The 15,514-nt window shown below is 35.8% G+C and overlaps 1 protein-coding gene across 1 annotated transcript in view; it reads left to right on the plus strand.

The window, feature by feature from the left end:
* STXBP6 (syntaxin binding protein 6) overlaps positions 1–15,514 on the plus strand; it is a 97,588-nt gene that overhangs the window by 64,896 nt on the left and 17,178 nt on the right. The window contains exons 3-4 of the mRNA XM_063160457.1: positions 7,564–7,694; positions 9,494–9,659. Coding sequence (XP_063016527.1) covers positions 7,564–7,694; positions 9,494–9,659 — 297 coding nt within the window. The remainder of the gene's footprint in view (positions 1–7,563; positions 7,695–9,493; positions 9,660–15,514) is intronic.

Here is a 15,514-nt window from a genome sequence, read left to right on the forward strand (position 1 = left end):
AGTTTTCTAAGTAACTTTGAAAGCTCCAGTAAACCCTCTACCCTCTTATAACGGGATTCTCGTAGAATGTAGGATCTTAAAAGTTGTTGGCCAGTTTGTTTCATAACCTGAAGCCTCTCAAGTTATTTTAACAAGCTTAGAAATTGAGCACTATTTGTTAAATACCATTCTCCTTGTATGAGTTACTGAGTAACAAATTCAGGCTTTAATTTTCCAGAGCCTCTTCCTGCCTCTCAGGACACTTGCTGTGAAGTTCAAACATTGTTTTCAGGCTGGTGAGGTAATTCCTAGTGTACTTTCTGCTAAGGATGCACATCTGTTAACTTGCACGGGAATTATGCCAAATTCCACTTAAGTTGACAAGTACTTTTGTGCTATTGATTTTAATTGGTTCCTCACAGTTTCAGGTGCTGAAGTGACCAGAATGTGATAAAAGGATGACCCACACATGTATTCACTATGGTTTGTGTCTTGAGCCATGATTTTGAAAATAAATTGAAATGAGATTTTCTGCAGTGTGCATACATGCTTACAAGGTGATTTTAAAGTATGCTTGCTGTTCAGCAAAGTCTTTGTAGAATGCTGCCTTCCTTTTAAGGGAAGGAGAGCAAAGAAGATTGAGGGTATAAGTGATCCAGAAAAATAGAGTGAACTGAAATTCTCAATCACCAAATATTCTCCAATTAAGAGACAAGACTCTATCATGCCGGGAAAAGGTGAACTACTAAAATAAAATGCTCTAGGTCAGGATCAGCTGGAGCTCTGTTCTAATTGAAAAGGTCCCCTGATGAAGATTTTGGTGTCTGTGTTGTGAGAAATTCATCATTCTTCCCTGGGACATGGCTTGAATATCTATTATCTTCCCTAGAGTGACCCTGCTTTGGTAGATCTGCCTGAGCACCATGCTGTCCTCTCAACTAGGTTTTAACTAAAAACACACACAATAAATCTGCTGGTTTTGACTAGAACTATCTTGAGTCCTCAGATGCAGCTGACTGTGCGCAGGAAAAAGGAGGTGGGAAAAGTTTGAAAGTTGGCTGCTTTGCAATATAAAGTAGTAAAAGGCAATTCAAACAAAACCTGGAAGTTCAGTCATCATTCTGGAAGTGAAAATGTGTTTAATAAGATTCCTTTGCAGATATTTGCAGTTAAGCAGAAGCTTTCTCTCTGGTGACAAAATGAAGTCTGCCATTCTTGCCACTGTTACCTACATTTGTCTATATAACTGCCACTATGAAAAGCAGTTGCCTTGATATCAGTAACTTAAACTATATTGCTGTAGTATTTTAAGAATTATTTAAGCAAGTTATTAATTTAAAACTGAAAAATTTCTATACTTATAGCTTTAAAATTTTGATAGAAACAAAAGATGAGTCTTCTGCAATGGATATGGATGATGAGGGGTTCAGGTGTTTGAATAGTCATAAAGTTTGTTTTTAAGGACAATTATTTACATAGTTCTGTGAAAAATAAATGGGGGAGGGGGAAACAAAGGCAAGGCATTCTGCCTCTGAGTAGCAGTTTTTCATTAATACAGTCATGTTCAAAGACTCTCACTTCAGGCTTACAACAAACACTTCATGGTGTCATATGCATGAACAAAAAAAGTATTTTTTCATTGCAACTCAAAGCAATTTTTTTTTTTCATTTAAAGTCACCAGAACACTTTTTTATCTAGTCCTTTATCTTAAGAAGATACAGCATGTATCTTAACCTGAATTTCCAGGTTAACCAATTTTTTTAGTACTTGATTTTTCTTTTACCAGTCAACAAATAAAGATAACTTGCATGTAGAAAGAAAATTTATTACTTACATAAGACTTCATTTCAAACAATGTATGAATATACGTTAATTAAGAGAAAGGCATTTCATAGATTTTCATGCTGAAGAATGAGGCTGGCAACTTATGGGCAGTGATGCAGCAGAGCTGATTTAAGCAGACAGATGATGCACATTGTTATCTGAACTACTGAGAAGGGCTGTGGGAAAACCAGTATGTGTTTAGACTTAGGAGTAGTTTGCCTCTTTTGTATCTGAAAGCTTCTCTTTCTTCCAATTTGATGTCAAAACATTATGCTGTGCCTAAAGAAACAGAAGGAATTAATGTTTGGTTACACTGCTGTGTATTTAGGGCCATTTACATCCTCATGTCCTATTTGGCAAGTGGAGAAGGTGGGACTGTGCTGCTTGTCCCTGCTTTCAACTCCTTAGATCCCAGATGGTGAGAAAGCAGCACTGTCAAATGAAGGAAAGAGGAAATATGGGAAAAAAAAAAAAAAAAAAAAAAAAAAAAAAAAAAAAAAAAAAAAAAAAAAAAGGAGATGCCATTCTGAGAAGTCAGGCCTCAACTTACGAACATTTTGACCAGCAAGCGGGAATTTAAACCTGGCCCAGTTTTAGCTGGTTTTGTTTATTTTCAGTGAGGCTAGCTGTCTTTTGCTGCAAACATATCCTTTCTTTTCTCTGTACCTAAAAAAAATATTAATCCTGGAAGTGGCAGCATAAGTCTGAATTCTTTTTGCCACAGTCTTCTCAGAGCATCCTTTTGTATTATATATAGATCGTAGAGGTCTAAGAAGTGTGGCAGGTGTGCAAGAGGTAATAGTTGGACAATCACAGTGGGAAGGCTCAAAGTTCTAGAATTAATTCAGACTGCACATTAAATCAGTATTAGTTGAAACTGTTCTGAGAAAACATGAAACACTACGAGTTTTGATGCTCAAACTCAGAGCTGGAATTGATAGGTAGCAAAGCAGATTGGAAACAGTTTTCCTAAAATTCACATGTTATACTAAGACAGTTTCATGTATATCTGGCTCTTACTCCTCATGACCTAAATAAGTCAGAATGCACCTGTTTGCTTCATCTTGATCTCAGCTTTATTTTTCTGATTGTTGGAAAGGTGTTGTAGGAAAATCTGGAAGTTGCCTGCCAAGACCATACTTTGGGGGCCATGTGACCTGAACAGTAGTAGCTTGAACTACCTTGTAGCCTTGCAGAACAGAGTAATACAAACTTCTACCATCATAAGGGTTAAGGGAATATGTGTGTGTCCTTTCCCCTGCCTAGTCTTCATTTCCTTGCTTTGGGAAGAGTGTAAGATTTTGAAATGAGGGGAAAACAATTGTAAGGTTGTCTTAGTGACAGAAATACCTTCTTATACTGTAGGAATAGAGATAGATCATCTTTTCTTTCCTTTTGCTTTGGAGTTATATAGGTAAGAATAGCAAATGGGGGCCAGGCCTCATAGATATCTTAATGCCTTTTCTTCGAGCCTTTGTATTTTGACATTTGAAAGAAAACCCCAGAAATGCTTCTTTCTCAATCTTCTGGGGCATTTCTACAAGTTACTTGTGCTTTGTCCTCTGAGACAACATTGCAGAATTGAGTAGCAACTGGACAAAGATACAAAAAAGTCACCAACCTCACAAAGTCTTCCATCATAAATTGCTGTAGCTGATTTCTCACATTTTCTTACTTCACTGATAACTCTATGTTGCTTAAAAAGAAGAAATCTTATTTTCATCTATGACATGCAGAAATGCTATATGAACCTACCATTTATTGATGGCTTCCAAATAAATGTATTTTGTCCACACTGCTACAGCTTGTTATTTTGAAGGCACAGTGTTAGAGTTTTAGAAAAAAAGGCAAAGCAAACAAAAAAATCACTTAAGATTGAAGCGTAACTTAAATATTGGCTTTTATTAAGATAGATGATGATTATGTAAGATCTTAGCAAAAATGCCTAAATGATTTGTTGGAGAGGGAATGCGTCTAGGTATATGTAATTACTTCAACATTTTTTCTTTTTTTTTTTTTTAGAAAATACTTTTTAGGTGTTTGCAAGATAACTCCCACTCAGTGGCTGGTGAAGTGCTCTAGTTTTTTAAGCAATATAATGAGCAGCTAGTGAGATGGTTTTCCTGGCTGCCAAAGGGTTTCTCAGTAGTTACAGTGACTGCCATATTACTGTCAAGCTGTCATGGACTAAGTGATGGTTTTAAAGCATGTTTGGTGGGTTCATGAGATGCTGATTTTTTGAATGCTATAGAAATGCTAATGTTTCCTAAAATACTACCACACAAAAGGTGAAATGCAACTAGATCTGTTTGGCTGTGCACAGTAATCATGAGTGTGAGATGTAAAGGAGGAGCTGCTGTCTTCCCAAGAGGATTGCACCATTTATTTTAAGACTGAATTTCTGCTTAAGATGATGACATACCCAAGGTCCTTGTAGATTCCTTCGTGGAGGAGTAGCCCTCTTGGCCTCTCCCAGAGTTATGTGGTGGATGATACAGAAACAGTCATCTAATCAAGATGCTTTTATAATTGATCAATAATAGGCATTTTTGGGAGGTGATGAAGTTTGGAAATGTAATGTAAATCTTTCACTGCAGTGCAGAGTACTAATGGCTCCAAATGAAGACAAAGCTGCTGTTTATTGATTATTAAAAGTGCTATATAAAGAAGTTTGGAAAAGTAGATTTTGGATGTGTCAAGTGAACCAGTTTCTGGAGATGCTGAGATTGGACATTTAGTGTTTAAATATCATCTGTAAAATTTTATATTCTCACCTTGAAAGATTAATGCTCCCTGTTTCCAAGAGCATTTAAATGTATGTCATGTATAAGCCTTCAGAACAATAGGAAGTTTGCTATATTAAAGTTAAGGTCTATACATTTTGTGATTGGTTATCCATGAGACTCTGAGAGGGAAAAACATATAGTGTTTCCTGGTGTCAAACCCTTTGTTTTGCAGAGCTGATAGTGTTAATTATATGTGTGATTTACATATAGTAGGCACAATTTTTTTCTTTTTAATACAAAGCTCATTTAGCAGTAGATCATTGCCCATTTTGCATGGAAAGAGAATAATCCATAGGCCATAAAAGTTGAGCCACTGTTAAATAACCTTCAATTAGTACTGATTTGTAGAAGATATGTGAAACTTAGTCTAGTAGAATGCTGTAAAGTGTTTGAATACAAGCAAAGAGTAAATTTAGGGAAGATAGGCACATAAACTTGTACAGTTTTTGAGTTTGTTTCGCACTCACTGTTGTGTAGGTTTGAAGTAGAAGCAGAATCTGTAAATACCCTGTAGGTATAGATAGGTTTCCTGACACCCCTGCTTAATTGGGATTGTTACATTTGGATGCATGGGCCATGGAGCAAGCAATGGATCTTTTATACTAATCTCACTTCTTAGTAATAGCAGTCTTTGCATTTCAGTAGTCATTGTGGTCTAATTTTGCTGCCACCTTTCTGATACTACATTGATCTTCTGTGTTCTGTACCATTTGATGTAAGATTCTAATCACCTACTTCACTATGCACCAGTTTGGCTCTCAGTGCTTCCACTGCCAATGAGATTTCTGGCAACTTGTTTGCTACATTCTTGTCAATAGGCTGATCAATATACTGAGTCCAGCTGTGCTTTCCATTCCAAGGTAGCTTCTTAAAAACAATTATCTCCCTTGTGCAATGCTAGTATCTCTTTTTTCTTTTTCCCTGCTAAAATTTCCTTGGGATGAATTTTCTGTTTATTAAGTTGGTGTTAGGACTTTCACAGACACACTCAGAACTGAAAACATCTAAATCTGAGATACTGAATAGAGCTTTTCATATTAATCTGCTTTTGCTAATGTATTCCAAAGTACATTTAAAAACAAGACACTGATCTGTGTGTTTTAAAATTTTCATCCTAAGAACCAATATTAACTTTTTAACTTAATGGAATGATAAGGTATTACATCAGTATTTACTTAGTGTTTAACTGTCTTCTGAGTGCACGCTTTTTCAGAGTGGGAAGCCTGTTACTTTTCCTGGATATCTGGGCAAATGGGGTGCACAAAAATAAGCAATCTTGCTGTTTAAGTCTTGATTATTTTAGAAGCTCTCTTTGACTGCCAGCATCTAAAAGCAGAGAAAAGCAACTTTTCCAATAATACTCTTATTTGGTGGACCATATGGGTAAAATTATTTTTGGAAAGAGTTTAGGTAGGAAAAAAATAGATGACACACCAGCTTTAGTAGGTTATGCAATACAATGATTATACAAATTATTTCTTCACTGAAATTGGAAATGTGTTTGGGAGTGACTTAACGTACAGCAACAGAAAACTGGCATGTAAATAAAATACACATTTGACTACAGAAAGTGTCTAAAGCTACTTATAGAACTTCCATGGGGTTACACTGATTAAAAGAATATTTGTTTAGAGAAAGCATCTACTGCAGGAAGTCAATTTTCTGCTGTTGAAAAGCCAGCCTTATTAAGTGCTCTCTGAAAACACGATTCTGACTTAATGATACACTTATTTGAGAATTGTATTGCTTTTTTTTATTCTTTTCCAAAATCAGTGCAGTCTTCTTTTTTGTGGTTTTTAACATACCTTTTGTTTATAATAAGTAATATTATTATTCATGGTTGTTTGTGGTACCTAATATTTGGAAGGGAAGGTGTCAAAAAAAATTTTAGTTCCTTAATTCTTATACCTGTGTTTTTCACAGACTATTGTCTGATTTGATGGATTTACTATGTAGTAAGCACATATACCTATGTTTCTTGGCTGGCAATCAAATGTCACAAATGTTGGTGGTGTTATACAAGTATGTCCTACATGTACTATATTTTTCAATCAGCAATATGAAATTTAGTCTAAAGTAACAGGTTTTTTCATAAGGTGTATATACTTACATGGTCATATGGTTGGGGTTTTTTTCCTTCTCTATTTTCCTAAATTGAGAGAAAGAAACTAGTAATACTCAGTGCTGGATATGAGACACTTAAGCAAATTAGCATGGGGGAAAGAGAACAGTAAGGTAATTGATGGTGCACCTTTCCTATGAGGAAAATCTGAGAGAATTGGGTTTTTTCAGCCTGAAGAAGAGAATGCTTTGAAATGACCTAATTGCAGCCTTCCAGTACCTGAGAGCCTACAAGAAATCTGGAGAGGGACTTTCTACAAGAGCATGTCGTGATAGGACAAAGGGAAATGGCTTCACACTGCAAGAGAGTAGATTTAGGTTTGATATTAGGAAAAAAAGTCTTTACTGGGAGGGTGGTGAGGCCCTGGGATAGGCTGCCCAGAAAGGTGGTCAGTGACCTGTCACTGGAGATGTCTAGGACAGACTGGATGGAGCTCTGAGCAACCTGACCATGGCAGGGAGATAGGAACTGGGTGATCTTTAAGGTCCCTTCAAACCCAGACCATTCTGTGATTGTAAGAATGAAATGGGAAGACCTTCGTTGTAGTGCTGGGTGCTGGGGTTTTTTACAGAATGTTGGTAACTTAAGTTGATAATGGCTAAAATATATCCAATTTTGAGTACTAAACAGCTTGTTTGGCATCATACCACCATTCTGAGAATAAGGAATATGCTTTTCAGTATGTTATCTTGGAAAGATAATGCATTCTGCTGTCAGAATTGGTGACATGTATTTGCTTCATGAGACACTGTAGAAAATACACCAGCAAAACAACTACTGATAAGTGAAGTAAACAGCATGCTCCTGAATCACAAAGCCCATTTTAGCTATATGTTTTTCTATATGTTCAGTGACAAACAAGAAACCAGCCCAAGCATCTATTACAAAGGTGAAGCAATTTGAAGGCTCCACGTCATTTGTGAGGAGAACGCAGTGGATGCTCGAGCAGCTCCGCCAGGTCAATGGTATAGACCCTAATCGGGTGAGTTTGAACTCTTTTCTAGAGAATGAAAATTGAGCTGTTATCTAACTGATTTGGGAACCAGGCATTCTTTCTGTTCAAAGGGTATCTGGAAATATAAGATACAGGTTTAAGTGCAAATTCTCAAAAAAAGAAATAGCTAAGTGGGATATGTGAAGTAAATTTTAATGGGAAACATAGGAGGAGACTAAAACTCAGTCCTATGGATTTTTTCTTCTTATCTTTCCATACTTTCCTTACTACTTTCTCTTTTCTTTGTAAAGAGCCGAGTAAGAGCCTTGTTTGCTTCAGCTTTAAGCCTCTTGAGGTCTATTTTGGCGTGCAGCTGTGCTATGAGATAGAGCAATAGGTAGAATTAAGTACAGAGGAGGTTGCTGAGATTCAAATTTGTGAAATCTTGTGAATCCTGCATTTTTTCTAGGACAGTCCTTTCCTCAGATATTTTGGCATTCCTTATCTTATGCTAGAAAAAGTGGTAGTGTCCTTTAGCTGCAAATGGCAAGTGAACACTGATTTAAACAAAAAAGTACCAAAAATAAAATAAAATAAATCAGCCCTATATTAAATAATTGTGGAATTATTCCTTTAATTTGGGCTATGCATCTCACCTTGAGCTATCTCAAGGTGAGGTTGTACGAATATGTCTTAGGCTTATGAATGCAATTCTCCAGTACTAAAACAACATATTTAGAAGTTAAAAATGTGTCTCATATTATGTGCTCACAAAGTGATTTTGTGTTCGTTTTATAGCAAAATATTTTTGTGACTAGCTCCCTTGTTTCTTCAAAGCTGTGCTCTGATCAGCCACCTAAGCATCTTAACTATGGTGCACCAAATTCTATCACTCGCCAAGTCTTAGTTAGTACCTAAGTCCCTAGTACCAAGTATAGTTATTACCTAAAGACTTGGTACAAAAAAGAACCCCTTGGCCACTGCCTTATGAAATGCAAGGAGTGCAGTTATGTTTTCTGTGGGTAAAGGGACTATGAAAGCAAGTGAAATGACAAAGAAGTAAGGGATAAGAGTTTTAGGTCCTTTTACAGCATCTGCTATGCAGCTAGGTACATAACAGATTGAAAGTCCTACCAAGCTCTTAAGCTTAGAAATGTTTCCTTCAAGCTCCTCTCCTTGTGAATTCCCAGGGTTATCTGCTGGAATAGAACATTTACTAGATCAGCTTGCAAAGCAGTGTTTCCCAAATATTAAATGTATAGCGTGATTCTTGCATCAATTCCTTTTATTTTGGCAGCCAAATCTGGTATAGAACTGCACTGTGATTTGTTCTGGGAGTGGCCTTTTGCTCATGTTATTCTGAATCCTTTGCAACACTTTATGAAAATGCTTTAAATACAATAACTAGGACTTGTTAATTGCTTAGGACTTAGCTTATTTGTTTGATTGAGCATTGAGAATAGATCCACATCTTCTATAATGTAGAGTGACCATAAATTTTGTGTTGAGAGACATAAATGCTTGCATAATATCGACGACACAAATAACTGTATATCTGAAGATAGCAATGGTTTCTTATGAGAATTTGGCTTTTAATTTTTTGATCTAAAATACAATTTTTTTTCAGATCTTTTTGTCATAGCTGACTACTCCTCATTAAAAATAACAGTAAAAGAGCCCTCCTGCCTGTTTGGTCTTTTTCATTCAAAAATATGCAGTAATACCAGGATGGTTATTAGTTGCATGACCTTTCTACTTTTTGCAACACAGTATGTTTGATAAAATATCTTACTCTAAGTCATTTGTAAAACAGGTATAGTAGTAGTCTTCTTTCTTTTTTCTTCTAGGATTCCCCAGAATTCGATTTACTGTTTGAAAATGCGTTTGATCAATGGGTAGCAAACACAGCTTCAGAAAAATGCACATTCTTTCAGGTTCTACATCATACTTGTCAGCGATACCTTGCAGACAAGAAGCCAGAATTTATCAACTGCCAATCTAAAATTATGGGAGGTAAGTGAATCAAAGCTTAATACTTTGCAGCTGGACATGAAATTATTTGCATGTGATTTATTCTGTGTTCAGATAATCTTGCAGCCTAATGACATCTTGAAATCATGGGTCTGAACACGCTAACTTAGCAGTAAACTTCTAGGCTTCAGCATTTCTCCACCAAGCACCACTTCACACTCTTCTGTTACCTTTTCATTCCTTTTATTTTAGCTACTGAAACTGATAACTATTGATTGACAAATTTATCTGTATCTGTTTTCTTTTAGTGTCTTCTCAAACTAAGAAAAAATGTGCAAAATTTCTTGTGTGTTCTCTGATTCTTCCCTTTTCCATGTGAATAGAAGTTCTTTGTTTTCTTCTTGGTGTAGTGGTGAGGAGGGAGCTGCATTAGTGGGAGAAGATACACTCTACAATTTTTCTATTTCATATATGAAGTTTCATGTTGGTTATCTGTTTGCTAACTTTTCTTACTTCATTCCTTCCTGCAAATAAGTTGTTACTAATAAAGCAAAACTCATTTTGCATTTGAACTTGTGTTATTCTTTTAAGCTTGACCTGTCCAAAATCGAGTTCCTGATTCAACTGACCCAGTATTAAATTTATCCTGAACAAGTGTCATCAGAGTGGAAAAAACTGCCACTGAGGTTCATAAATAGATGTTTAACTTCTAGTTTTTCGACACACACTAGACTCTACCATGTCCCATGAAGCACACCCAAATTCTACCTTTGGCAGCTTCCTAGATAAAATGGGAATATTTAGTAATTCTCTGATAGCAGGTGATGACCATTTCCATATTCCTTGCATGCCATTCTGACTGGGCACAAGTCTGGTCTGTGTATGTACACACACAGTGCTGCATATAGACATTGTATAGGAACTAATGAATCTGCTCATGGATGCAGTCCTTCTGCTGTTCTTCACACTGTCAACTTTTCCCTCCCACTGGGTGATACACTCCTATGGGTACGTTTAAATTTGACAGAACCTGTACAAACTGTAAACCAAATAATAGTTGACTAAATCTAAGTGACTTGCTGTGTCAGCTGTTTGTATCAAAACCCATCTAGTCCAAAACCTGAAATACCAAGAGGATTTTCTGGAATGTATGTTGAAATGTGTTCTCAAGCTCAAATTCATCCCGACTAGAGAAATTAATGTCCAAATGTAGCCAAGCAAACCAAAGAACATAGACCTGAGGATATAGTTTGAACTATATGATATCCAGTTGAGAATTTACAACTTGGGGTTTTTTGTTGTTGCTGTTATGTTGGTGTTTTTTGCTAACTAGTCAAAGCAGTATATTCAAATCATACTTAAATCTTAGTGCAGTCAGATTTCAAGGCTTGTCACTTCATCACCTCAGCCAAGGCAGCATAACATTTAAAGTGATATTCTTGTGAACTTTCTGGGGATGTGAAATTAATACTTTTTGATGGTTTGACAATTTAATTTCTAATACTCTACAAAATTTTTTAAAAATAAATTATTAGAATATATAGATGCATGCATTCACATGGTTTTTTAAGTCATTATATAGATATGCTCATCTCTAATAGGCATGTGGGTAACATGTATCTTGTAGCTAATACATATTTTCAAAAATAAAAAAAAAAATTGCCACCAAAGAACAGTTCTTCCTAAGTGGAACTGAAGATGAAAGAACTTGAAGGGATTGTTTACAAGCCTACTTATCTTATTGAACCTTGTTCCTTTCTAGAGGATAAGTGTGAAGAAAGTGAAACTCATGCTACTCCTGTTTCTGCAGGGAGTGCTTAGGAGCTTAGCTTTAAGTAAATAAGGGTGTTCTGGTGGAACTCCAGATCCTCTTCATGGCCTTCCTCCTTTTACCTCCTTTCTCTCTCACACACAGAAACCCATGCATTTCCCCCCATAGACCAGAGCCCTGCTACTGACTCTCCTTCTGCAGAATCATTTTTTGCCTTATTTTCATTTGTGTGTCATGTAATTATGGTTTGCAGAGTTAAATACGCTAGACTATTTTCTGTAACTTGATTAATGACCTCAGTACTTGCAGCAATAATGAGAACTGACTGATGGTGTGGGTGCTAATTCTGAGAACAAAGAAAAAATTCACGTTTAGGCAGACTGTAACAAGATTCCTCCTACTAGTGTCTTAAACTAAATATTTCAGGTTTGTCTTATGTTTAGAATTTAGGTGAGCCCTGTCCATAGCTTACATGCATTCTGGATGTTATTGTGGAGAAGAAAGGCAGGCTTTGGGGCTAGAGGCCTTTTTTGACTGATTTTTCCCCTTGTGTAAATTTATACCATACAGGTTCTGATACTGGAATGTGTGTAATTTGGAGTATCTTTGTGTTATGTTATCTGGTGGCCATGTTAGTCAGGTTGTATTGCTTTTGCAAAGCAAAGTTGGAGATGGCTGGTGTGCAGAAACCCTTAGAGGTTGTGTTCATTGGAACAGCTTGATTCTTGACATAGCATTGAACTGACACTGAGGATGCATTTGGTTCTCATTTCTGGATAGAACCTTGAGATACAGCGATTGAAACTCTTCAGAGATTAACTCAGGCTCTATAACAAAGAACAAACATTTGCTGCCACCTTTAGATGCATATTAGAAATGCATTTGGTTTTAAGCTTTGTCCTACCTCTACACATTGATATTTAACAATTGTTCTGCTGAATTAATCAAAATATTCTTGGAAACCCAAAATGATGGCATCTTTACCTTTGTGGCCTTTTCTGTAGGACACCCTGCAGGAGTTGTAAATGAATCACTATGTTTCCTCCAAGAATAAAATGCCAGTGTGGGAATGGTAATGAGTACTTTTCCCATACAGTATTACTCATCTTGGCTTACCACATTTGAGACCTGCTAAGCATATAGTGGTGTTTGCCATACACAGCAAGATTAATGACTGACCAAAGGAGACAAACAAAAACTTGTGTTAGAAATTGCCCTGAGCATCCTGGTCTAGTGTGTGGCATCCCTGTCCATGGTGGGGGTTTGGAAATAGATCCATCTTTAAGGTCCCTTCCCACCCAGGCCGTTATATGACTCTGTGAATTAGGATGGGAAAAAAGACAATTGTTGTCCTCCCTTCCGTCAGATACCTGGTAGTTGGTTGTTTGTTTCAGTTCTCACCTGAAAGACATTGAAAACAATGTATATTTGAGCATACTACTCTTGCAGACATTCACATGTAAATTAATTCTGATAGAAATGAATTTGACCCCCAAAAAATTAAAAAACTAACAAAAAACAATAACTACAAAGGTGAGTTATCTGCAGTATCTGTTATTTTGGTGGTTTGCTGTTTTGAAATGACCAATAAAATTTAGCCATGTTCCCATACAGAAACATTTTTTTTTCAGTTTATTTAGGTATTTTTTGCCAGCATATACCAAATACTCAGTTATTATCATTCTAGAGATGAAAATATTAGAAGTGTTTTCTGCTGCCTAAGACTATTTCAGATGCTTGCTCTTATGTCCTGCATATTCATGTCAAAATTGATCCTGCTTTGCAGTTTTACTTAACTATATGTATTTTACTGATCTTAAACACATAAGCCATGTATTGAGATTCAAATTAATAAGAATAGTTGAGATCTTTTTTGAGATAGAAATTTGGCATATAATCTGAGCTCTAAATTAACTTCTAAAAGAGGAAACTTGTAAGGAAAACAAAAGTACATTATGTTTTTGCAAAATCTGTAGGGATATATAAATTGAGAAGGGACATTTATCATTATAAAGGTTGGTTCCTTTTTCTGATACGTATGACTGAGACAAGGTAATGTAGAAAGCATTAAGCAACATATTTGCTTGACTTTCTGAAGACTGAAGGTTTAAGTAAGATGTTCTCTTCAAGATGCAGGATATTGCTGTTTGCCATAGAAATTGGGTTGGTTTTTTTATTTGTTTTTGTTTTTTTTTTTATCTAGTTGTTAGATTTTGATGTTTACAGAGCCAGACTGGGGCTCTGTGCTTTGTTATAGTTACTGATTCTGAAAGTGTCTGATTGGTTAGACTGTCATTTATACTAAATCTTAATTATTATTGAAAATATTGCTTACTTAGAATTAATTATAAATGTATTAGATTAGAATTTAAAGTTTTACAAGTTTAAATATATTTTTCCATTTGGAAAGTGGGTATAGATTGTGTTAATCTGAAATTTATCCTAGTTAGGTATTTTCTTAATGTATAACTAATACTTATTATATACCTGTCCTGGCAACAATGCCAGTAATTAAGAACATTAATGGGAGAAGATAAGATTTTCTGTAAGGAATTTGTGACCTGTCCATTCATCTCTTAATCCTTGTTGTGTATATTCTCCAGAGCTGCTAGAAATGTAAAACATAATGGCTTTTCTGTTTCTTTTAAAGAAGGAAAAAAAAAACAGTCCTGGGTGACAGACAAATGAAATCTGAAAAAGGGAAAATTATTTCCTAATTTCAGTAATTTGATTAAACTTTAATACTGTATTGATGTAGAAAGGCAGAGACATCAAATGCTATGATGGTGTTGAACCCTAGAAGAATCCCAAAGTGTATGAATTATTTGGCTTGGAAAACTACAAATAACAGCCTTTTTTTTTTTTTAATTTGAACATTTATTAGCACTCAGACCAGATCATGACCAAAATAAAGTATAAAGTATAAAGAAAATAAGAAAATCCTTACCTATGAAAATCCTACCTGTGAGAAGGGAAACTAGCCTGGCCCCATGGTGTGTTACAGGGAATGAACACTAGAGATCACATCCTCCAGCTGCACAGTTAAGATGAACTACAACTGCCTGGACTCATAAACTAATGATGATATTGATTAAAAGGTTGCAACATGTTTCAAATGCTCTCTGCAGGTAGATGTTATTTGCTTTGCTTTCCTATAGAAAGTTGATGATAAGCAAGCTGAAGGTTGATGTTTTTCTTCTTTACTCATGGATTGGTCTTAGCACACCTGAGTTATGACACGCTCAGTTTGTTAGTCCTTTCAGCCCCCCTCAAGGACTTTTGAGGCACTTCTTACCCAGAGGTGGAATTTATCTTCAATGTAATTTATGATCATAGTGGCAGAGCTATTCACTGCCACTTTTACCCTGATTTCTTTTACTAAGATATCTTTCACTGTTTTACCTCACTGAGCTTCATTAGTTTAGTGTTTTTGATAGATTTTGAAGGTGCAAGTCTGATTTACACATACTCAGTATATTTATACTTACATAGATAAATTTTTATATGGATAAAACATAGGCTTAGGTTTGAATATATATTTTACAGCATTTTGGAATTCATCAGTTTTTGCCTAAAATGAGATGAATGTCAGTTCTGTTTTGTGCTGCTGAGCATTACTTGATTGGTGAAAGCTATTTTCTGGTCACCTTTGTGTGTAACCAAGCAAGACCAGACAGAGTTTTTTGTCCTATATAAAACTTCCTTTAATCTAGCTGACCTCTGATGTGGAAAGGTGATTGTCCATGTTCATAATGACTTCAGAACTGTTAGAAATGTAAAATAGCATTGCTTTTCTATTTCTCATAAAGAAGGAAAAAAACCAACCTTGGCTGGTGGACACATTGGTAAAAGGGAAAAACCCACTACCTGAATGCCGAGGTTTCAAATGTTTCAAAAACCTGTTTAAAAACCTAAAATCTTCCTTTTCTGTTCCTGCAACCTGGTATTTCCTATGTTTCAATGTTAGTTTACTGTTACATCATTTAATGCAGCATTTCTCGCAGTCTGAAAAGTGAATGCATGTGGTGCATCAATAGTAATAACTATTCAAAATACCTCTATGGAACACACTTCATTGAATGAACCCAGAAACATTTCTCAATATTTCTGAACTTCTTAGATTCTT

Source organism: Melospiza melodia, chromosome 6, assembly GCF_035770615.1.
Source record: "Melospiza melodia melodia isolate bMelMel2 chromosome 6, bMelMel2.pri, whole genome shotgun sequence".
NCBI lineage: Eukaryota > Metazoa > Chordata > Aves > Passeriformes > Passerellidae > Melospiza > Melospiza melodia.